The following is a 25,918-nucleotide window of genomic DNA, read 5'->3' on the forward strand; positions in this document are numbered from 1 at the left end:
GCAAAACCTGGCTTCCCTGATGCCACTGTACTTCGCGCAAAAGAACAACAAGGAAAGCACAAGACAAATGAAGTCCTCAAACAAGGGCTGACCTCTGTCTCCTTTGGCTGATAAAGGAGATTATGCTGTGGGGCTCCACTGCCTTTGGATGTTGGCATATCCTTTCATTCTCACATTAATTTTTTTGGCATAAACCAGAAGCAACAAATTAAAGAAGAAATATTTAATTCTGATATGTTCTTGGAACTGGAGTGCCATGTGGTTCTTTCTGAAGTGTAAGATCTCTTGTAGTTGTCAGAACGGGCAAGTGGCATCGGCAGGAGGAAAGGAAAGGGACTCCGTACTGCAGGTTAACACCAGCATCTCAACTAGAGACATTTCCAGAAGCCAGCTACCCAAATCACTCCCACGTGGAAACCACGAAGATGGAGCGTGAAGAGGAGGACGCCGCTCTGGGAGGAGAGCGTGGCGGGTCCACATCTCCTGAGGGTGTCTGATGCAGCATTTCAAAGACCTTTGAGAGCAGGGCAACAGGACTGTGACACCCACCGGAAAATGCTCAGCTTCACTGATGACATTAATTTAAGACAAATATGGGAGGAGTCTTCACATAGTCCATGCAAAATCTGAGGGTTTCTTTTTCCCTTCTGTATTTTCTAGAACAGATATAATTGTGTTCAGAGAAAACAAGTATTCCATTTGAATTCCTCTCTTACTCAATAAGCCTGTAAAATCTGGACATCAGGACACAATGTATTCTGATAATAAAGGAGGAGAAAATGAGATCGTATGGGGGTTCCTATAGACTCTGGGATACAAGTAATCAGCATCAAAGACAACTGGAAACTTCTATGTAGAGTTAAAGAGAAAGGCTGACCGAATGCCTAGGCTTTGGCAAAGATTGTTGTACATTTTTAAGGCATACGCCAACCTGAAAACTCTGTTTTTCTTTAAAATGAAGAAGCTTCATTACTTCAACACCATGTTCACTTGCAGATGGGGACCTCAGAAATTTTAATAGCTCAGTCAGGAGGATGACACTTAGATGGTCCCCTCTTCCAACTTAGATACTTAGGAGTCCTTACTGGGCGGTAAAAGATTCAGGGACTTAATAGTTTTATTAACATTTTTGGAATACTTATTTGTAAGTTACATTAAATTGAAAACCTGAGCCTAATACTTTGATCTGGAAAGAGGATAAGTACTCAGAACAGAACAAATGTAATCCCTAGAAACTTGGTTAAGAATTTAACCTACAAGCTCTGTAGTAAAAATCGCATAATGGAAATGTCTTAAGAAAGAAATATAAATATGCTACAGTTTAAAAAAAATTGTAACCAGCCTCAGATATGCATAAACATGATGTAGATCTAGTCAAATGCCTATAGGACCATTGTACCATGGGCTCTTGCTAGAAGATTCAGTCAGCAAAGATTTAGCAAGCATCCGTGCATGGAGGACACAGGCTGGCTTAGGCTCTCCTGCTATAACTCTTGGTTCCATCCATTAATTGTTTATTGTAATACTCATGAAAACTAGGGAAGCATTCTCCTAGTTAGAAGCCTTAATGGGTAGGAATTGCTTGGGGTCGGTATGCACGAGCAGGTCAAGTGGAATGGATCCGGTTGACCGCATTGATCAACATCCTGTGAGATCAAGCAGACTGTGTGAACGGATCTCTGCTTCTGATGTCTGTCTCTGCTAAAACAAAGGGGGTGCAGTAATGGAAGAATGACTAAAGGGTGGTCTGGATGACAACCATCTTAAAACGTAATAGAAGAATTTATGACCTCTGCACATAATTTTAGTAGGACTGTATTATGCAGATAAAGCATTTATTATTCTTGTTTTTATGATTAAAAACATTTCGGGCAAACTATAAACTGATGCATGGAGGCAGGGTGCATGCCCACACGGATGTGTCTTAAAGCCCAATAATGGTGCTTCACGCAATGTAGACGCTTAAACTGAAAGTGTGAAATTAAAGTAAACCAAAGGACGCCAAGGGTCCAGATAAAACCATTTAATCCATTAAATTCAATAGATATATACGGTATGCCAGGCTTGGGAAGGAAGTAGGCCTATGCAGAAAAAAATGATAATACAAGACTGAAAATAAGAAGTGCCACCATGCCCACAGATGAGGCATTGTGAGGTTCAGAAGACGATTACGTGCACAAGGGGAAAGTTCAGGCTTTATGGAAAAGAGGTCATTTGAATCATTTAAACTGGACCTCATAGGATAGGATAAGATTTTGGCTGTGGAAGCGGTCAGGGTTGATGAGTTAAAGGCAGAAGGAACAGGAAAAGAAATCCCAGCCAATTTCCTGCATTTCAAAATATCTGATATGATGAACATTCTCCTTCTGTCTAGTATCTCTTGGCAAAAGTCCTTTAGAGAGCAGGGAAAAGTGTCCTCCCCACCCCTAGCCCCCAACACACACCCTCCTTTGCAGAGGCCTTCATGGGGTCCACGGGTCCAGGCCAGGAAGTGCTGGGCTGGTGACAGAGAGACCATGCAATCTTATTTGTAATTAAACTTTCAGCTCATGACCATGCACTTCACTGCTGAGTTAATTCTGCTAAAATGTGTGCTTTCACTGCCTCTGGGAATCCAAGCATTCCTGGGAATAAGACCTAACTCTCAGTCTGCATGAGCCAGATACCTCTCTCCTGAGTCTCATGGCACACTGTCCAGCCCTACCCTCCGTTTATATCTACGTTTGAAAGAGAACATCTCAATGAAATGGCATCAAAACTGCATGTTTTCTTGAAGAGTCCACACTGCTGTCGAAATCACACCGTTTGCTCCTCAAACAATTAAAGAGAGGGCCAAGTGTTGAGATCATGAGCTTCCGGTGGTGGCTATTTCCGTGTCTAACATCCCTTGCACTGTGGAGGGAAGCTGGTGGCTGGAGATTCTTCTTTTATCACACAAATAAGTGCTAGATACTTGGGTGCAAGAGAGGGAAGGTTACCAGCTTCCTGCCCTCTCGTCAGTGAGGGAAAAAGTCGAGTAAACAATAAATCTCAATACAGAGGGAACTGGCTGCATTAAATATCCTCAATGAACTCTAGGACTACAGGGAAAAATATTTGGGTGATGCAGGCAGCACATAGTGGCAAAAAAGCACAGGCCCCAGGAGCACCTCTGTGGCTTTGATATTAAAGAACGACCTGGAATATGTTAAGCAAGTTAATTAGCCATTCCAAGCCGTGGTCTCCTCTTCTCTCCAACACAAATACCAATGCATAGCCCATTTAGTTATTTTTCCTGGTTTTATGAGAGTCATAATGATGCATTGGTACACACATTAACCATAAGAATGTGACCCTAATATTTTTTCCCTTAGTCATTTGGGTAATTGGAGTGTGTGTGTGTGTGTGTGTGTGTGGTTTTGCCTGTAGTAGCTAGACTGTTGTAACTTGTTTGAAAGAGGGACAGAGCCTTCTTTAACTTTAAATTCACCTAGCCTGACCTGCAGCGTCTCATCCTTAGCAAACGCTCAACACACATTTGCCGAGTTTAAATTCAACGCTCTGTCAGTTCAGCGTTGCTGGCAAGATCTGAAACTCCTTTTTTCCAGATAAACCCAGCTACCCATCGTTAAGCCAATGTTAGCATCTGAGCAACAAACTTGTACTCTTAATTGAGGAATATGACTATTCTTACCTTGGTGTTTAAACCGCAAATATTAAAACTACTAAAAATTTCCAGTCCTTTGAAAAGTTCACCACTTACAGGGAAGGTCTGCTGGATGATGAGTTTTGTTGGCCAGGTCCATGCCACGTGAAGGATTCTTTTTTATTTATTTCTCAAAAGACCTCTCACTAACTTACGAAGCGTCCCTCCTCCCAGAAGTTACCCCAAAGGGCAGCAAGGCTTAAATCATTTTTTCGCCATATCTATCATGCTCTCCAACCTCTTCTCAATCTTTTTGTTTTACAGCCAACTTATTTGGGATCATGACGTCCACAGGATATTTATGGATTGGCTGTATCTGGTATCTTAGACTTTTCTCAGACCACTTCTGTATTTTTGAAAAATTAGCGACATCAATATTTCACTGTCTAACTATAGGTCTCCAAGTTTTCACCTAATTAACATATGATCCTCATACGATGTTGGAATTGTAGCTTTGTGTGGCTGGGAAATGAGTGCAGGTTTCAGGCCTTTTGTGATCTTTGTGTTTGTCTCATGGTCTCTGAGAAGCAGCCCAGTAGAAGAAGCAGTGATACTAATTCTGCATTGAAGCCAGGGAACAGAACACCTTTCCAAGGTGCAATAATCTCAGTTATGGACACATACATCGTTCCATTTATCAGCAGTTCAAAGAGATTTTTAAACCTGAAAGACCAAGAAAATATTAAACAGGTACAGGTAAGGTCTATTTCTGTTTCAAAAGCTGTTGTTCTATGCTCCCCATAAAGTTTTATTATCTGCAGTATTGGGGAGATTTCTAAATGACTCAAGATCAACGCACATCTGTACTCAGACAGCGTCTGTCTATTTCAGCACCAACAAAATGGCTTGTTTATTATTAGTTGTGCAGTAAGTCATGCCTTTAATTTTTCTCCCTCCTTCTAAAAGCTTGATTTCAAAGACAAACACAAGGATGAGTTTCTGGAAACTAAAGACTTGCAGATGGGGGCAATGGTCTAAATCAGGCTCTTGGCCTATAAACTTTGACAGCATCCTTTTACACTGACTTTCCATGTATTTCTCAGGGATCTACGTGGGCGTCTCAGGTTAATGAGAGTTTCATGTGTTGATGGGGAATCTGGACGTGCAGGTGTCCAAGAAAACCCCTCTACTTGGTGTTAAAAATCCTGCAAAGAGCTGACGGGATTACTGAGATTAAAGTCGGTCACCCGCCAAAAGTTATAACAAACGCTGCCCCGGAGACAAGGGAGAAGACGAAGAACAGGCGGCCTAGGTACAGTTGGTTGTCAGAAATTGTGTGTAAACAGTGGGTCTCTGAAGGGATGCCAATCATTCCTGAGAACAGATGAGATGAACTTCACAATTTAATATATTTGGTCAACTGCATTTTCCCTGTTTGGAAGCTTACCATTCAGTCAGGAAGTGTATACTGATTTTTTTTTTGAAGATGACTTATAAAGGAGGTGGAAAAGCGCTTGAAATAATACATTTTCAAAGACTTACTCTCTAAAAGAATCATCTGTAATTACCATTCACAATGGATGTTCTATAGTTTCGGACTGAGCAGAGGTCAGCCCGTGGCAGGAAAAGAGCTGGAAAGTTGGAAACTGCATGGATGGAGGTGGGTAACCAAGGTGAGGAAGGGGAAACATTTTGTGCTCTGAAGACATACTGTTTTGCCATCCAAATGCAGTCAGGGAACAGAACTGCAAATTCTTTTAATGTTCTGAAAGAAAAAATCTGTCTATAGTAATTTCATGCATTTCAGTCCAGGTCACACAATGGGAAAAATGCATCTGCACATCTAATTTCAAAGCACAGGAGAACAAGCACAGATGTTCCACGAAACATGTCATGCTCTTCCTCCCCTATCCCTGCCCGGAGTCCTTAACATAATGGAAGAAGCTGTGATTCGCATTTATCCACCGGAACCATTCTTAACACATGGACAGACACGTCTATTTCACCACATCCTTGGCGGTGACACAAGGTGAAATGTTTTCTTGGTGAACATGGCCATGCTGTGGTGTGTGTGGTGTTGGGGGTAGCGGGGTGGGCTTCTTGGCAGAAAAAATAGAGCTAAGGCCCGTATTTGGAAATGTGGAAAAAGGCATTTCTTTACGCTACCTTGCAGGTTTCCAGGACAGTAAGAATCCTATCATTTTGTCACTACACTTTAAGATGCAAAGTCAGGCCTGAGAACACATTACTCTGCGTGGTTTTAATAAAGCTGCTGGTATATAAGAAGAAATGGAATAAATAAATTTTAAATGGAATTAAAATCTTTTGATAAAAAGATTTTAATTGAGATGAAATTTATATGAGACACATGAATATTCTAAATCTAGACACTTTAAAAAAAGATAGGTAGATAAACAGATGTTCCCATAAACTCTTCTGGAAAACAGCAAAGTTCTTAGACTAAGGGAACTAAATTATTATATTACTGAAGTTGATAAGAGTTCAGTTTCACCATATTACAGATTGAACCCCAAATTACCTATTCCTGTCTGCTTTTCCTTTTTGTCCTACTCTCCAGAAGAGACAGGAATGTCCAGATGTAGATCATGTAAGAGGCCTTCTACATTTGTCTTAGTAAATGAGATTCTTTTATTTACGAGTGGTTGATTTAGAGGAAATATGTTAAATGAACAAATGTATTGACTGATTTTTCTTCACATGGTACATGATTGTTAAATAAATGAATTCTTACCATCTTGGTATTAGAGCTTTGTAAATAAAAGTATCCTTATAAACGAATGCAGTATTTGGAAACATAAGTTAAAACTACAGAAATAGGATAATATGTGTGCTACAAAATGTTGCTGGTTGACAACAGCAGTGACTAGTCTGGATTTTCAGAATAATGTTTAAAAAACTAGGCCAGGAAAATTCTGCATACTCTGTCTTCATTTTTTAAGACTAGGAACTTTAAAAAAAAAAGTTCTTTTCTCTTTTCCCCATGAACTCTGTGTGCCTCCTGAAATATCAAAAACAATTTGTTCAGTGTTTCATATTTCATTTAATTTGCTAACTTCTTTTATTATCATGAGTATTTCCCACTGGAAATTTTATCTTTAATTTCCGGATCTTCAAACTTAAGGCTCTGTCAAATTTCTTGCACCTGTAGCCATCAGCCTGTGCATCTACCTGGGTCTCGGTCTTTCTCTTCGGAGATGGGGTCTGTCTTTGTCAGCTTTAGCCCTAAGTAAACACATTGAGTCTTAGACGCATGCAGATCACCATGATGACTTTCTTCTTAAGCTGTATCCCTGGTGCTGCATTTTTTCCCTCCACTTTTCTGCATTAGTATGATGGCCTATAACATGCTCCAAATTGCATGTGGTATTTGTCTTCTTAAGGAGAGAAAAAAGACTGAGTATTGGCCAGACATTAAGGTGTGAACAGCCTGGAATGGTGGGTAAGCCTTTGCCTTTCAGATACTTCCGTCAAAGATTAGAGAGACATGAAAGATGAACTGCCCAGACTTCATCTTATCTCCCCTAGTGAGCTGCACTTCCCCCTGAACTAGCACAAAAGAATCAAGCAAAACAGCCCCACTAGTGAGGTTTCTATGTGGAATCCTCAGATAAGCTTCAGGGTGAAGCCAACCTAAACAATTACTTGATCTAAGGAAAGAAAATCTTTTTAATTAAAAAAAAAATTTTTTTTTTGCTATGTGTTGCCTGATATGATTATCAGTACTATTTGAAACGAATTCGAGCTATGCTTCATATATTTATATTTTCTTTTAAGCAAGCCCATGGTACCAGCTGATAGAGTAAATTTATTTTTAATAGAATCACAGAATCTTAAATGCTTGAAAGGATTTCAGAAGCTGTCAGGTCCAATCACCCATCCCCTGAAGAATTCTATCTATTGCTGTCTCAGGCTTGCTAGAAGAATAAAGAAGCTTATTTATTTTTCTGTTAAATCCAGAAAATGTAGTTAGATGTTTAAAGCACTGGGATTGTAAGAAAAATAAAACTTTGGTAAAATTAAGACTTCATTCTTCTGAAGGAAGGCAATTAAAGGAAGGCCATGAATGTGTTTTTAACCCGTGGAGGCAAAAAGAGCTGGAAAAAAAATGTACAAGTCACTTGTACAAGTTCATATGTGATTATTCTAATTGCACATTAGTCATAACATGTGCAATTAGTCTCAACCGCTTACTCTGTTCGATAGTTGGAAATATAAAAGCGTAATGCATTTTATTACTATTGGGATTTATAGAGCATTTTTAATTTAATCTACTTTCCTCTCTTTATTTGAACGTAGAATTGAATGAAATGTGAAGGCTGGGGGCTTGCAGTGCAGAAAGGAAATACGTATGCGTGTTTGTGTGTGTCTCTGTTTCAGGTCAGCATCCAAAATTGCTATTTTGATGTGGATCAGAATTGCCATTTGGATGTGGAGCTTTCAAATGGTGCATTAAATGAGAAATATATGAGGGCACAGAATACCCATTCGCATCCTGGCTTTGGAATTTCCAGGGTGGGCCTTTTGCACCTTTGGAGAAGTTTGCTGTGGAGGTGCTTGAAAAGTTTCCAACTGTGGGTTCTGCCACTTTTGAAGAACATACATTGTTTTGCTCTTGGGCTTTCAAATTCTGATATGAAAGTTATCTAAAGCTTAGGAGTTTGTGTGCTACATTACATGCTGCATAAACGTAGCCATCGCTCTTAGACGTGAACATTAACGCGCTCTGTAAAATGTAGTTATTACCACCAGGGCAGAAATCAACAAACCCCACCAAAGGCATTTCTTAAAACTGCTATCATAAAGTCTGTGCATGTTATGGATTTCATTAACATTTTACTCCCCAAGGATTCCCAATTGTATAATAACAGAAGTTCTTTAAATTTTAAATACCACAGACAGGAACAGCCTTTCACCTAAAACAGATGTGAAACCATCAACCTTGCCTTCCTATTGGTCCACAGATATGAAACTGGATGGTAATTGATGGCTTCTAATGTGTTGTTGTTTAGGTTACAGAATTGGAAACTTAATAGTATGTTTCCCATGAAAAGATAAGTTAATAAAGCAATAGACAGGTTTTCAAACACAGTTCCTTACTCTTGATTACATTTGAAGTTCAAAAAAAAAAAAAAGAACTGTTTATTTACATACTGCAGAAAAACTAAAACAGGTAAGTCAAGGTCAGGGACACACAACATCCAGTCGTGGAAGGGCTCATTTCAGTCTTATTTTTCCTAAATCTTGTCAGTGATGACTGGTGATTTTATCCTTGTATTTCCTTTTCTTAATCCCATTCTTATCAGTGCATTTTGAGACCCAATCGTGCAGTACTCTAAAATAACATCTGTATTTATTTAGCTAAAAACAGCCCACTTTTAAAAGCTAAAAATAGTGATGCGTAAGATAAATAAGCAGGCAGGTTTATGATGCTATTTTCCTGCATAAGGTAAACAGATGCATCTGTATTTTTGGAAAACAAAAGAACTACGATTCTGTTCAAATATCTACAATAAGCGGTTGAAAAGTGACAAAAACCAGCCAAGCAACCAGCTACTTTTTCTTTCAAAATTCTGATCAGTCTGATTATTTTAAAAATGACTTGATTAGGATTTTGCGCATCTTCTATACCAGTGGTTTACAACTGGGGATGATTTTGCCCCCAAACAGGACATTTGGCAACTCCTGGAGACGTTGTTTTTGGTTGTCATGATTGAGGGTGTGTGTGTGTGTGTGTGTGTGTGTGTGTGTGTGTGTATGTTACTGGCTTCTAGTAGCTGGAGGTCAAGAATGCTGCTAAACATCCTACAACACACAAGACAGCCCCACAACAAAGAATTATCCAATCTAAAATGTCAGGAGTGTCCAGACGCAGAACCCCTGCTCCAGACAAAGTCCAATCATTTGTTTAAATGAAAGCTTCTGCAGTGACTGTTCAATTTACTAGACATCATTTACCAATCAGCAGCTAAGCAGGATATACTGGGATTTAAACGTGCCTGCTTGGTCTTCAGACACAATCTTCAGAGAGGATCCAAACTCATGTCCTCATACTGTTACAACTGAGTGAGAGCAAAGAAGTGGTGGCCAGGATACTGAGATTCCAGCCCAGGTCTGTCAGTAACGTGCCCTGTGGTCTTGCAAATAACTTAATCCCTCTGAACACATGAACAATAAGGAATTTAGACAAAAGGATGTTTGTACCTATGTTTAATCTTACTCCTAAAGTCAAGATATTCTGGAAAGAAATATAAAAACCTCTCCTCTAGAATTTAACTATGAATGTTGGTTCCAAATAGACACTGCCATAAAACAATAAGAAACCAAAACAGCAAGCAAAAAGAAATGTTCATGCTCTACAAACTAACTTATTTTAAGTGTAATTCTACCCAAACAGTTGTCGTTCTTTCAACACTCTCTTCCCAGTGATGCTTCATCATAAAAATCAAAGAGGCTTCTTTAAATGTCATACATTTTCTTTAAAGTGTGTTGACATGAAATACTAACTAGTAAAATCCTTTGACTGATTTTTAAAATTGAATTAAGTGGTCAACTTGACCAAAATGGTTAAAATCGTCTTGCTATGTTCTATCTGACAAAACAACAGCTAAAAATGTCTAAATAATTATGTCACATGTGCATTCTGTTTCCCCCAATCATATCTTCCTTCAAAAACAACAAAAAGCTCTGAATTTCATCTGTCCCTATAAACACATATTTCCTTCAAATGACTTCCTATAATGTGAAACACCAAGGTACCAGAGAAAGCATTAGGAAAAGTTCCTCAGGAGACAGTGACTTTTGGAATATGGGCTTCCTGGGTGGAAACCTAGTTAGAGATAACAGGCCTGTGATACATGAAGAGTCAGAGGTAAAGCATTTATTTTGTGCATGAAGTATAAGTCAATGCAGAACTAGGGTAAGATAACCAAAGTCTCACCTGGGCTACTTTTTTAAAAAGCAAATTGTCGGGACTTCCCTGGTGGCGCAGTGGTTGGGAATCTGCCTGCCATTGCAGGGGACACGGGTTCGAGCCCTGGTCCAGGAAGATCCCACATGTCACGGAGCAACTAAGCCCGTATGCCACAACTACAGAGCCTGCGCTCTAGAGCCCGTGTGCCACAACTACTGAGCCCGTGTGCCACAACTACTGAAGCCGGCGCACCTAAAGCCCGTGCTCCACAAGAAGAGAAGCCACTGCAATGAGAAGCCCGCGCACCGCAATGAAGAGTAGCCCCCACTCGCCGCAACTAGAGAAAGCCCGCGTGCAGCAACGAAGACCCAACGCGGCCAAAAATAAATAAATAATAAAATTTTTTTAAAAAGCAAATTGTCTCCCTTCCAGATCAATGTTTCAGCTAAAATAGCAAGTCAATATTAATTGCAAAACATACACAGAGCACACCTGGGAAATAAACATTCAGTTGAACAGCTATATTTTCCCTAAATTTGCCAACATTATATTTTACATGCATCATTCCACATTTGGGTAACCCAGTGAGCTATTTTCGTCAGTTCTCTAGTCACACATTTATAAAGCATTTTATTGCAATTTCAGCAATTTACTAATGATCTGAATGAGAAAATGCCCCCCCGATCCTCGAAGTGTCTGGTCTGTAAGCACAGAGTGTTTACAGTCAGGATAACTTGCCTCCATACATGTTCTGGATTAGTTCAATTCAGCAGATAGAACCGATTTTGAACACAGATTATAAACCTACTAGAAACTAGCAACTGTATGAAAAATCACAAACTATTTCATAGGAGATCCCTGTTCCACACTCAACACGTTCACAGAAGAGAATGAAAGATGTGTCCAAGAGAGCTGAGAAGGAAAGAAAATGAAATATGAAATTTGTGAAAATAAATGACATTTAAGAGTTTTAAGATAAATTACTTCAGCTGCTACTTTCAATTTGGGGAAACCCTCACTTTGAAGAAAAAAAGAAGGGTTTCAGATAACAAATTCTTCTAATCGAGTAAGAAACACTCACTTCTCCCCCCTAAAATGCGATAAAAATGTGTAACAATACTGTGTGTCAGAGGGAACATTTCCAAGAATTCATGAGTTATTTCATCCCATTTGGCACGCAAAGGATGTCCAGCTAGCCCCTTCTTAGCTCTTGAAATCAGGTCCATGCCTTTACATGATCTTTTGTCTCCATTCTCAGCAAGCTGCAAGTGAGATTCGGAGGTTGCTGGTAGCAACAACTCACACCCCTGGGTGGATGTGGAGGCACCTGTGGGTAGTAAACCTTGAAGGACCCCCTGGACTACAGCGAAGACCTTGGGGCCGGGGGCTGGGAACCTGGCGAGAGGAAGGACAGTTTCCTCTGTGACTCATGAGGTCTTAAGACCTCACCAGGATTTTCGCTTTGCCCAGTTTAGCTGGAGTGAGAGTATCTGCACGGCTTACTGCATTTGACAGAGCAGGAGGTGAAAAACTCACAATTCCAACGGCCAAAGAGCTCTGCAAAGGCCAGCTGCACCCAGGCCTGGTTCAGATCTGACCCCGAGCTGTGACTCGCCTCCCGCCCTCCGGCTCTCCCAGTGCCCAGTGACTCAGGTCCCAAGTCTGAGGAAAGAAGTCCCCTTTGGCCCTGTGAGGCTGACTGTCCCCACAAGTTGCCGCTTTTCCCCAAATCAGGACTTGATGAACTATTTAACCTCTCTGGGCTTCAGCCTTCTCATAGGAAGATGCAGATAAAGAACCTCTGGTCCACTTAACCTACACTCTAAGACTAAAGTGGGATGCGTATGAAAAGGGGCTTTTATAAAGGGAAAATGCTATAGAAACACAAGGTTTTGTTGTTAGAACATGTCTTAAAATGAATTTTAAAATCCTTAAAGCAACCCAGGGCCGCTTGGATTTGAACAGTTTGAATGAGGGCACCTACTTTCTTCGACCCTGCAGCTGTGGCTGTGAGTAAGTGAACCCTGAGAGAGAGAGAGAGAAAGTGTGTGTGTGGGGGGGGGTGTGGGGTGTGTGTGTGTGTGTGGGCGTGTTTTGACTCAGTTCAGCCCAACTCCTTACACCAAGGCCTTTGGTTACTGGTGTCTGCTTTCAAAGTTCCTTCAGTTAGGAAATGTGGAATATTATCAAAGGGAAATGCATGTAAAGCAAAAGGAAAACACTGAAACAAGCCTAGGCAGAAGGTTAGTGTGAGCTCCTCTCTTCTGGAACTTTCCTTCTCCTCATCCCTCAGAATGAACATTTCTACCAGAAAATGCAGTGAACAGAGAAGGGGCTTGCTGATGTATTCTTACAGCTACAGAGGGTCTTCTTGGAGATTACTCTCTTCTGTGGGATTAATCCATCACAGGGCTGATGGACCAAACCAAACAGGATGTGGTTTAGAAGCCAACTGCTTCCTGCTCCTCTGGAATAAGAGAAGGCATGAATAATCTAGCACCAATCTTTAATTTTTCCCACAAAAGACAATGCTACCAAATTTGGAGATGAGCAGAGTTTCAGCCTGAGTTGGTTTGTCAAGTAATTCTGTTTCTAAAGTCACTGGAGGGTGTAGTAATCAATTAGTCCCTAGTGCCATTTTTATTTCTTTGGATCAACAAAGTTCATATCCCATCCAGGCATTATGTCTCTTGACTTTTTTTTTTCTCTTGTCTCCTGGCATTTTAATCAGGGCAAAGTCACAGTTGTTTTGAGGAAAGCACTCCCAAGAGCTTTAATTAAAGCTAGAAGGATAAATCTGTTTATAGTGCAGTGAACACTATCATTAATAAAACATTGAAATAATTAACGAATTAAATTCTGCTTTGTGTGTGAATGGCTACACCAGGATTTAGGAGAACATGTTTTCTCATCAGACACATTCTACACCCTTAGTTTGCAGATCTGAAAAGAAAAATCCGAGCCTGCTTTTTTCTGAGATCCATAGTCTTGTAGACTGCCAGAGCTTGAATGGAGAAGGCTACGTTACCTTTATTTTATAGGAAAAGAAATTCAGTGTCAATGAGGTTAATGGCTTGGGCTCTAATAATGTGCTTGAAAATTAAGAATTTTTATAGCGCCACCGATACACTGAGTCTTTCCTTAGAATCCTTGATTATTTAACCAGAAACAAAAATAAGGTAAAGATGAAATGAGTAATAAGATCAGCAGTTCTAGGACACGGACCAGAATGGAATACTCTGAAAAACACGGGCAAATCTCACAGGGTGATTAACTCTGCAACTGACAAGTAGGAGGTTTTCGCTTCTCAGGATATGAAGTGGCCTTTGGAGCAGGATGTGACCACGTGGAAATGTCCAAGCCGGGACTTCCCTTCATGCTCCTCCTCACTAAAGGGCTTCTTGCCCTGGTTCTTAAGCTTTTTGCCAGACAACAGATCCCACAGGAAGCACCAAGGAGGACATCCACACCAGCGGTTAACGATGCATTGTTTTTTTATGTCACTCGGTAATTTCCTAGAGAAAACAATTGAACCAAAGACTGTTCCTGTCTTGAGGGAGAGTCAGTTTCCAGGGCTGCCTTATTAATTTAACACATGCAAGTGTTTGTCCTTGTTGCTACAGCACCATGTTTTGTGGGGTATATTTCACACAGAATGTGACAAAGCCGAAAAAGAAAACAAATTTCATTCTCATTCTGATGTGCATACAAATAGGACTGTCAAGTACAAATGGTCCTGTGATGGGAGGTATGTGCCTCCTGCCCTCAGCCTCCCTTATGCTGTGCTTGTGGGTTAATTTATAAAACATTTATCCAATGAAAACAAGCCCGCCCCTTCCAAGGAGTTTCAGAAAAGCTGGAAACACATGAAATTATTCGTAATTAGGTGATGGGTGGATGTTAAGACCTCCCACCAAGTACGCAGACGCAACTAGCGTGGGAATGAGCCCGCTGAGCTCCCGCAGAAGAAAAAGATCATTTTCCCTCAAGGTGAACTGACGCTGAGCTCCTCTGACATTCACCTCCCGGAGGGGCTGAGGAGCCAGGGCTCCCCATTCTTGGTTTAGAAACGGGAAGCCCCCGCTCATCCTGGTGTGAGGCTTCTCAGCACGAGGAAAAGTATAAAGGGTTGGGGAACGGATGCTTCACAAGATACACCTGAATATATAGGAATTAGTGATAAAGATAAAGCACATGGAAGAGTAAAGAAGCAGGTGTTGGAGTCCAGCAGACCTTGCTTCTAAGCCCGTGACCTTGGGCATTTACTCATCTCTCCGAACCTCAGGGTCCTCATTTTAAAAATAAGGATAAGTGAACCTCTGGCACAGGACCGCTCTGAGGATTGAATAAACATGAGGCAAGTACTCAGCAGAAGTTGGGGCACATAGGAAATACTCGATACATGGCGACTATCCCATGAATGGCACACGTGTCATTTGTGCTGTCACCAAATATATCTAGCTGTCTTCCCTCCAGCACGTGTGGAATTGCTGCCCCTTGGAAGTTAAGCGTGGCCGGCCGTGGGATGTGCTTTGGCAATGAACTTGGTGTCGTGCTCCTCAACGGAGCCTCATGAGTCAGCGTGCTTGGCCACACGCCCTTCCTCCCTCTGCCTTGGTGACAGGTTTCGGATGACGGCCGCTCCCTCCAACTAGGTCCTGGTGTGAGAAGATGTGGGGCAGACCCCCTGCCGGCCAGAGATGGGGGGTGGCATGAGCAAAAAGGAAACCTTCTTGTCTGGGGGGTTTGGGTTACTTAGCTTATCCCGACCATACTTTGATAGAAAGAGTTGGACCATTTGAGATTTTTCTTCTGGGGCCACCTCAAACGGTGCCCAACTCCTGAGAGTGGTGTAAACACTGTCCCGCTGACAAATGCTTTGTGAGAGCCCGTTCTGTCTCCACACATCTACTGACACAGATTCCCTTGCCCAGAAGAATTGCTACCGTTGCATTTTCAGAACTCTTGCAAGACTGACATCCCTAAATTATTGAGTGTTCTCCACCCTGCCGAGAATACAACTACATTACCATGCAAACATGCTTAGCACTGCAAAACGTAAGCTTCTCTCCAGAGGCACATCTGTCAATCACACGGAACTGCTGGTTGGTGTGGGGATGTGGAAACACAAGTCTCCAAGAGCTATTCTGACGTAGGCAAGTTCATTTCATTTCTGACTTAACCTAGAGCTGGATTCAGCAATCCCACCCAAGGTAAAAGCCTCTTCTTTTCTCACCCTCTACACATTTCTCAGTGTTATCATTTCGAGGTTAGTGTGAGTTCAGCCTTCTGAAATAGGCCATTTCACTTTAAGTGTATGTTAAACTAATATTGACCTTTCCAAAGTAAAACAAAATCTGGTATTTGTGCTCAACAGACTGAAACAGCCATAGATGTAGAAAGTAGGGGATTAATCATCCTGGTATATTTTCTTGCTTAGAAACTCTCCCTGGGAATTAGTCATTTTTATATATCTCGCAATTAGTGCAGGACAGGCTCTGCCTACTCTCTTGAAAAGGAAATCTGGATCCTTCAGCAAATAACATTGGATAATTTGCCCACCGTTCAACCCACACAGCCAGATATGATGTTTCATTTGACAGTGGGTGAAAAAGTCAAGAACATGAACATCAGGCCTTGGGCGGGAGTATCCAGACATCAAGGTTGGGCAAGTTTAGGCTTTGGGAGTGGTGCCAGGGACGAGCTGGAGATGAGTCCGGGTGGAGGTGCAGAGGAGGGGAGCCTGTGGGGAGTGGAAGGGTGAAGGCAGGGAGGGGAATATTAGAGCAAAGTGGGGAAAGCAGAACCGACATCACTATTAGGGACAGAGACATGTACATTTCATACGTCTGTGCCTGTACGTAATCCACAGAGACCAATGCCTTCAACTAAACCACTTCTTGGGCATGTGCTGCTTGGACCAGTGTGGGAAAGTAAACCTCAACCCCGTTCTGTTCTTCTCCTACTCTGAGCAAACAAACAAACAAAACACCTTACAAAACAATGACTTCAGGCACACCTCCAAGTACAGGTAATATATTTCATTAAGGAAATAAAAATCTGTTGAAGTAGGAAGCACATCCATAGAAAATGTATGGCTGCTGTGGAAAAAAACCCTCAGATCTTTTAGTTGTTACCCAAGTGAGACACCTGTGCTCAGATTCTGTAAGAGTCATATGTAAGTATCTGAGAAGATAAGGGGTTTTCAGGGATGTCATCTAGGCCTGCTTTTCTCTGATCCTGTGAATTCTGCAAAGTGATTACACTCGGCGGTGGTCCCTGTCCTTCTCGTTGGAAGGCATTAGTCACGGCGTTGCTTTTTTTCAACAACCGTTTTAGATGACCCAGATCTTCCACCCTGAGTGTGCCAAGTATAAGCCACATACCTGGATCCACTCTTTGTAGGAATCCTCTCCAGGGGTCCACCCATTCTCAGGATAGTGGAGGCGGGAGCGTTCGGCAGACCAGTTGGTGCTGTACTGGGAAGAAGCTGTGATCTGGTCAGAGTGAATCTCTCCGGATTCCATGCCCAGAGCTTCCATACACTTGAAGTCTGAAGGGAAAAAAAAATGGCCCTAAGTCATCAAAGCGAAGGGGACCTAGGATGCATATTTCCTTTTTAGATCTGGAAAACTAAAACGGTCTTTTCGATGTTCACACAGTCTTACAAAAGATGACAATGAGGGACTTATTGGATTGTAGCACCGATCCGTGCATTTTCATGGCAAGAATTCTGAAAAGCGAGGCTATGAAGATCTCACAGTTGATTATTTTTCCAACAGGGCTTAGGTTGATATAAATACTATAAATACTATTAGAAAGTTTTTAGGAAATGATGGAAATTCGGATTTATTTTCAAAGTTGAATGTATGCAGATATGTCATATGCATACACATCAAGAGTTACATTTAAATAAAATTTTACTATTTCCTCTAAGATCTAATAAAAGTGAAAAAGACTCTGTCCATTTATAGCCCATATTTGGTAGGCTAAGTAGACTTTAACTCTCCATCTTTCAGAGTCCTTGCAATTGGCACCCAGGCCTCCCCTTTGTTATGCCCCTGCCCTGGACTGGCCACGGTTATTAACACCATCGGTTTATTTTATTAAAACACAACAGTATCCATCAGGGTAAAGTGCAGTATCATAGGGTCCCAAAGAGCACCACAGTTTTACAGCATAAATAGTAATATTCACAACGATGACCATGAATCATGAAAATATACATTCCATTAGGCCTCATATACTCAGCAAACAATGAAGTATGAACTATGATACTGGGAAGTGAATAATCAATTTTAGGAAAATGTAAAGTACCAAAGTGCAAAAAAAACTTTAGAGATTAAAAAGAAGATTCTCAACCATCCAGAAAAACATCAACTAACCAAATTTCCACATTTTCTGAATTTTCTATCATAATTAATAAGGTTTTATGGCATAAAAGGTTTTCTTTCACTGGTTTTCTACTTTTAAGCTTAGGTTTGTTATTTGGAATATAAAATGGCACAAAAATACATGAGTGGATTAACCAAATAAACTAAGTAAAAATAAGATTTTGAAGTTTAATCGGCCTTTTTGTTTTCCAATAAGATCTGGTAGAAAACATACAAGCATATCTGTAGAACAGGTCTCCTAACTCCCCTGCCTTTTCCCTGTGCTACGTTACAACCTGGCAGCTAAAACTCATGAAACACAAATTATTCATTGTTTTTTCAGGTTTTTTTTCCTCGGGCTCTTAAAAGAGCTGGAGACCACATCAACTTAGTCGTGTATTTTAAGAAGATACAAAAAACATATTACTTATTTTTCTTTTATGGAAAGTTATAGCAGAAGTTAAAAGATGCTTCTTTTACATGAATCCACTTTCATTCACATAAGAAAAACAAAAACAGCTTCCACCAGGGTCTCCCCAAATCAAACCACCACGCACCATCCATTCTACCTGCCTGCCTGTCGATGAACTCCGCTGATGCTGATTGGTTCTTCTCATCCAGGATCGACGCCTGTCCTTTCCTGGCTCTCAGCCCAATACACACTGGAGGGTACCAGGTAGGTGGTCTGGCCATATTTCATTGTTTCAAGGCACAGTTTTGCCGTTTCCCACTTTTTCTCCCATAATTTCAGAGGCTTACATGCAGCCTGCTCACACATAGTTTTAAGAAAGCACCCCAAAGAGTTCTTCCTATTGATATTCATATAAACCATTTAAAAGAGAAAAAGAAACACTTGGCACTCCAACTCACAAAACACATCTGTAGTGTTCACAGGGCCGCAGGTGTGTGAGGAATAACAGTGACTATTTACCGCAGGGCTTTGCAAAAGGCATAAATACTGACCTTCTGAAACACTGCTTTGCAAGACACTATAGTTTGCAGAGAAGCCTTCTTTGGCTATGGCGCTGTCCGTGTAGAAAACCATGGACAGAATGCCGGATGAGGAGCGGATTCGACCTGGCGTTTTCTGCCCACAGTAACGCCCAATGTGGGGACCAACTGCAGAGGGAGAAATGCAGAGATCGTGAAAATACCTTTCCTTCTGCAGCAGATGCCAGCAGAACCATTTGTGAACATGGCTCCCAGTGGAACCCGGAAGTGTTTTCTTACCCCAAGCAAGTCTTCACTAGCTAATTGTTTTGCAGTGAACATATTGGATCGGGTTTGCGGAGGGGATTTTCAAGTGTGCTCTGAAGGGCAATAACAGGCATAACCACACTCCCCAGTGAGCAGGACTGTTTTCAGGAACAAAATCGAAATGCTTGCTTCGATTGCAAAGGAGATTTGGGCTGTCAAGTGCACCCTGGCATTCATCTCCAGGACCGCACGGTGCACACGGTCCAGCGCCCAGGAACTCTAGCCAGCTTGTGATCACCCACCGGGGGCTCTTGGAGTCACCTGTCCTCAATGCCCCCGCCCTAGGAGGGGATCCTGGGGAATGTTCTGGAAACCAGTCCTGGCACCAGAGCAGTACCAAGGTCTGATCCAGCCCTGGGTGACCCCCACTTCCTTCCTCTTTCCATCTTTTAGTCCTGGAGCCTTGTTATGATGAACGTCACAGACTTGGACAAAGGACAGTAGATTATGTCCTAATCAGGGCTGTATCTGAAGACTAACTCATAATTGTAACAATTAAAAAATTTAGAAATTATAGATACCAATAATTTACACATAATAGCAAATTGTAATCAAAACAAAAGAAAATGTGTCTTTCTGACTTTTGTCTCAGTTTTTTATCTCCCAAACCTTAGAGAGGTGACTGCATTGCCCTTGTGTCCAGTGACGAAGAGATGATGCAAAGCAGCCATCTGACTGCACACCAGGAACCAGGTAGTAACTGAGGCAGAAAAAGATTGGGGACACTGACTGATTGGCGATCAAGTTGTTATTTGGCTTATACTGGCCATCCCTTTGTTGAAGTGCTTTTAGACCAACCGTGGCAATTAGCAACTGTAAGTTGCCTTATAGACAGTGTGGAAGCCCCTGGGCTTGGAAAATCTTTCCATTTCCCTGTCCAGATCAGCAGCAAGACAAAAAAAAAAAAAAAAATCCCCTTTTCTCTAGATTTTTTTTTATTACACATATGGTAAAAACATACCAGATGGTTTGGGCTTTGAAGGACAATCTGGTGTGGACCATTTTCCCCTCCAAGAAATCCGTGGTTCTGTGCATTTCAACTAAGAGTTATTGCTTTGTTCAAGGAGGCACAGTAGGTGGACCTTTCTCTGGAGGGATGGGCCATCGGCAGGGAGGTGGGGTTCCCAGGCCGGTGTGTGCTGCTTGGATGCAGAAGGCGGCTGGTGAGAGCTGGGTGTAGCTTCACGTGTGATCGAGAAAGTGAACCCCACGCGAACTGGCCTCCCTGGAGCCCCACATGCTAGCTGAGTTCCTGGCAGGTGGCTATCTGAGAGCCCTGCTTTTTAGAGTGTTTGGATCCTGGGCTAACAGGTTTTCAGTTCTTGGCCAACCCTCTTTAAAAAATAAAAGGAAAGAAAAGAAAGAAACTAAGCTAAAGTGGTTTACTATCTGAGTTAGCGCAAAATGATAAGTTTGAATAGCTGGTAACTTCTCCATCGCTCAAAGTAATGGATGTGACCGATTTCTCTCTCTACTGTCACCCCTCACTCTCTAGCACCCAAATGTTTGTGTGTGTCAACTGCTTTATTATGCAGAGCACAAGCAGTCTGCCCATTTAGAGGATGGATACAGACGATCCATCGGGCACCACGTGGTCGTGGACAGCGGTTCTGCAGAATGAGGGGAAAGGTCATGATATCAGGTTTCCCAGTTGGCAGAAGACAGCATCTCAGATGAAACTCTCACGGCTTTTTGTTTCTCTCTGGCTTTAATCCTGGCCTCCCACAACAAGTACTAGCTCTTCGCCAAGTTTTCTTCATTCTGAATGTGGCCCTATCACCAATTCAACACTTTCCCCTTCCCCTAAGAGCGCAAAGTTGCCAGCAACATATGCATGAAAATATCTTGCTGGAGTCATAAACTCAGGTCTCTCCTTTCCTCAAAAAGAATCCCATTTCTGGTCTGTAATCTTAATGGGAGGCTTAGAGTCTATTCATCCTCCCTCAGTCTTTTCCCTCATTTAAATTCCATTATTGTGGTTTCATAACTTTCTTTTTCTTGAGTTTGTGGGCAAACTTTTACAGCCTTACTCCTGGGGGTCTTTCTCAGATCGCCACATCCACTGACCTTACCAAGAATACAAGCACACGAGGAAAGCTGCAGTCACGCCCTCACCACCCCTGAGCTCCGGCTGCCTCCCCTCCCCTCCCCTCTGCTGTCACCCAGTTCCTCTGGGGAGGGCGGGAGGTGGAGTCTCTTTGAAAGAGCAAACAGAAGAGAACTTGTCTAGTGCAGACTCATAATTCAGAGAGTCTCCATGACTCACTGGTTTATAATGTTGAAGACATGCCGGGTAAATCTGCCTTCTGTCCTTTTGAATATTGCCCCGGGACAGCATGCAGCATGCAAGTCTCTTTAGGAGCCCTCAAGATAGGAGAGTGAAAGGCTTTTTCGACTATAATACAAAGAAGTATTGAATTTTCCTGAACAACAGGGAGACCTTAGCCTAGCAAGCTAATGCAATATTGATCTGAGCCAGAGCGGCTGCAAGACCCTCATCTGTCTTGTGTATGCGCTCATTTGTGGATTTACATGACCACAGCTCTTGGGTTCCCTACTTCCGGTTATTGTGGAGCCAAAGGCCTAGGAGATGAATTCAAACTGTCACAAAAACAGAAGTATAATTCAAAAATAGAATGATTGGAGAATTTAAGCAACAGGTACTAAGCTCTCCCTTGGGGGAGAGCAGGCCTGCGATGATCATAGCTTCTCAGGTGTGAAGGCAGCACAGGATTTGTGCTGTTTGAAAGATACACCTGCAACAGGAAATGGCAAAACCCCATTCTTTGTATTTTCCCACTAATCCCTCCATTAATTATAACCCTACCTCAGAATCAGACAATTTGGCTTTCTGCCACCTTTTTATGAGAAAAAAAGGCAACAATCTACTATAAGGAGGTACTTTTAAAATGAGGTATTTTGAATAAATAAACAAGAAAGGGGATCATTTTGAAAAGGCACAAGATAGGCTACATCTACTTTTCTTAGCATAAACCTTTCGGTGGAGAATATCTGAATTTTGCAACTTTTCCCCAGAGAAAAGAATTTGCAACATTTATGTCATTTATATTTTGGAAGGTTTATATCATTGATATTTTATATTTATATCATTGATATTTTATATTATATTTTAGAAGGTTAATTTTAATATGAAAGTAAATAAAAACCAAACAGAACTCAATCCAGCTTTCATGATGCTTAGTCCTAAAATCATTGATAATTTGGGGAGCGTAGGTCACAGCCTCAGTTCCAACTCTTTCCCCAGCCTGGATGGACAGCTGGCTTCATCTGCGCCCAGGTGGTGTGAGCTAGGCATTGATGTATGGTTCCATAATTCAGCACAAGCATTTGCAGGCATGCTTAGCTCATGGCTCTCAAACCATATGTAAACTTCCACCAATGACTCCAGAGCCGCTACTTGGGAATCTATGGAGCTTCAAAGAGAGTGCTAGCTGGAGGAGTGGGGTTTGCCACGTGCATGCCTTGGATCTCAAGTTTTGGAGTAAACTGCTTCTCTTCAAAGTCAATCTGAATCAATGGGTCACTTTCAATTACTCAGTCGTCTAATTCAATGCTTATGATAAAATGCAACATAAAATCACTTGATGGTTACAAGCCTTCAGCACCTTCCAGTTGTTGTTTTTGGAAAGGATATCAAAGACTAAAAGCGATTTTGCTGGCAAGGAACTCTACGTGTTGAACTACATGACAAAAACGTTCCTAGTGCCACTGATAAAAAACCCAGGAGGACACAGTCTTTCATGCTGCCTAAAAAAGAGTGAGCTGTGACGCTGGTATACGCTGGACGAGACCAGATAAATACTAACAAATACACGATCACATTTTTCATATTCCAAAGCCAGTTTTCTCTGGGAATAAGTCAAACACAGCATAGTTTAAAACATGGGTGAACTGCAAGGCTGACAACCTGTATTGTTAATTGTTCTTCGCTTCAACTCAGTGATTTTCTAGAGCCAGAAAATTACTACTTTGGAAAACCCTTGACACTAATAACAATGTGCTCCTTTCTACAGAAGTTGGTTGATTGGACCTTCTTTTCAGATGTCAATTTAAATATAAGTTCTAGAAAGGAAGGCTGCAAATTTGGACTGTGAACAAATAAACCCATTATTAAATGTTCCAACTCTTACTACAATACTATTATAATGCTGTTTTCCTAATTATCGGATTGAATACTTGGAAATCAATCAGTGCTCTGTTTGGGCAAATCTCATTACTTAATGAAGGAGTTCCGATAAGATCATCATAACCCTATTTATATGGTAAAAAAGCGAAGAAGAGGCTAAAGAAATGATAACTCAGCCACGTGCTCCAATGACAACATAACCTTTCTCTAAACCCAGATTTTCTCCAGTGTTTTTTTACTATTGAGGAACATACCTAAACTGAATTACACTGATCATTTTCGTCTCATTTCAAAGACAAAGGCAGTGTCTTTCACGTTATACTAGCGCTTCGTTTACAGTTTACTTAAATATTCTTTCCTCCATCTTGATAATAATATCTGACTATTTCATAGATGGCTCCAAAGCTCTAATTGCATGATTCGTAAGAACTTCCAAGCCACCCTTTCTGATCTGTGCAGTGTGTGTTCTCCAGAGAAATCTTACTATTAAACCAGACTAAACACAAGACAAGCAATGCAGCTGCAACAGATTATTTGATATTATCTCCCTCTGTTCGGAACTTGGGTGTGTATTTTTGCCATTCACCTTCTAGTTCACAAGGGTTGAAATGGAGAACTTTCACTTAGCTGGCCACATGGCTACCTCCCCCGCCTCCTTCAAATCTTTCTCACTTTCTTAATAAGGTCTGACCTGACTGCCCTATTTAAAAATTCCCCCCCATCCCTCTCCCCTAACCTTAGTTCTTCTCATGCCTTTACTCTACTTTTTCTTCTTTTCTTTTTCTTTTTGTTTGTTTATAGCACTTCTCATCTTCTAACATTCCATACACATACTTCATTTGTCTGTAATGTGCCCTGTTTATTACCTCATTCCCCCTGGTAGAATCTAAACAGGGCAGCCAGCTTTGCTTTGTTTGCCAAGAGGCTAGAACAGTGCCTGGTCCATGGCAGGTGCTCAATAAATATATTTTTTGAATGGACGATGAATTCAGATGATAGGAACAAGGTGTACCAAAGATGTACTGAGGCGATTTGAATCCCCAAAGATAAAAATTCCCTAGAGAGCAGACAAGGAATCCATCTAAATGAGGAATGTCCAAATGTTCTCCTCCTTCCTTTCCTAAATTTCTAAATGTTTTGGTAGCATAATAGATGTGTATTTCACTGTTACAATTTTAGCAGGTACTTAACCTCTCTGGCCCTTAGTCTCTGCATTTACAAAATGAATGGTTTGATTTAACTGATGTCTTAAGAGCTCACCCGCTGATGAGTTTATGAATTAATGACCTATAGGCAAGTCATTGAAATGAGCAAAATACTTAAGTCAGGAAAACCATGGATTGGTCCCAGTTTTGTCACCAAAATAGTTATGAGGCCTTGCATAGACTTTTATGGCCTCCGTTTCCTCACCTATAAAATGAAGGCATTAGATTAGAAAGTTATCAAGTCTTTTTGGGCTCAAATATTTCGCCACGGCTCTGCATAAAGAAAGTTACTGTTTTGCTTTGTTTTGCTTCCTCCTTTTGAGCTACTTTTTAAAGTGATGCATGTGTCATGATGCTTGTAAAAGGATCCCAGGACTCTTCCCCCAGATCCTTCCCTTTTGGGGGTGCTTCCTGCCATTCTTACCATCAGGGAATCCATCCCAGATTTCTAGCCGGTCATAGCGGCAAAACATCCCCCCAGGAGGATTTGAGTCAGCCTCCAGGTCAAAGCTTTCAAATTCCAGGATAATCTCCGACATCTTTGGTGCAAAGATAATATAGGTGCATTCTAGGCTGTTGGGATATTTTTCAGGGAATCCTGGGGACTTTATCACCCCACTAGGTGTTGTGTAGTTCTGGGAACATTCAGGACCTATAAGTAAAAGAAAAAAGGAGCAAAGTGAAAATTCCACTTAAACGACCTTACCAAGAAATAACATGGGCAAAGACGGTTTATCTTTCTAATAAAAGCCCACCATTATAATCACGGTCCTAATCACTCCTTACTCAGCCTTTTCTCAGTGGTGATAGGTATGGAAAGTCAAGTTCAGATTTATTGTGTTCACCTTAGTTTTCCATTTGTGTGGAGCAATTTAAAAACTTCTGCTGTTGCAGAGAAAAAAAAATGACAAATACAAAATCATGTGGGAACATTGAAAGAGTAAGCTACAGAAATCTCGACAGAGCCCTAGAGAAATAATTACAGCCCCTTCAAGCTTAAATCTTTAAATCTTGAGGCTGACAGCCCTTTACTGGTGAAATAGAACATTTACAAAGGCGAGGGAAGAGAATTCAGTGGAGGGAGTTTGGGTTTCAGATTCCTACACCAGTGACTCAGTAACTCTACCAGATGTGACCTCTGCCTCTTTGACAAACCAAATGTGAAAGGTAATTCGTACATGTACGCAGGGTGAGTGACTCATTTGGAACGGTGTTGACACAGGTGTGCCAGTAAACTGTGGGTGTTAGTGGGGGCATGGTAAACTGGGATGCAGGTCCTGTGGCTACAAGTCACCTGATACCAATGTTGACATCCTAACCTTCTCCAAAGTATCAGATACAGTACAGGAGGCCATTCTAAAATGTTAATATGTATGTGTA

At 41.4% G+C, this 25,918-nt stretch overlaps 1 protein-coding gene across 8 annotated transcripts in view; it reads right to left on the reverse strand.

The window, feature by feature from the left end:
* NRP1 (neuropilin 1) overlaps positions 1 to 25,918 on the reverse strand; it is a 135,698-nt gene that overhangs the window by 49,823 nt on the left and 59,957 nt on the right. For all 8 annotated transcript variants that reach the window (XM_061178881.1, XM_061178874.1, XM_061178895.1 and 5 more), the window contains 3 exons: positions 24,963 to 25,190; positions 18,893 to 19,048; positions 16,943 to 17,109 (listed from right to left, as the gene is read on the reverse strand). In XM_061178881.1, coding sequence (XP_061034864.1) covers positions 16,943 to 17,109; positions 18,893 to 19,048; positions 24,963 to 25,190 — 551 coding nt within the window. The remainder of the gene's footprint in view (positions 1 to 16,942; positions 17,110 to 18,892; positions 19,049 to 24,962; positions 25,191 to 25,918) is intronic.

The sequence above is a fragment of the Eubalaena glacialis genome, chromosome 2 (genome assembly GCF_028564815.1).
Source record: "Eubalaena glacialis isolate mEubGla1 chromosome 2, mEubGla1.1.hap2.+ XY, whole genome shotgun sequence".
Lineage (NCBI taxonomy): Eukaryota > Metazoa > Chordata > Mammalia > Artiodactyla > Balaenidae > Eubalaena > Eubalaena glacialis.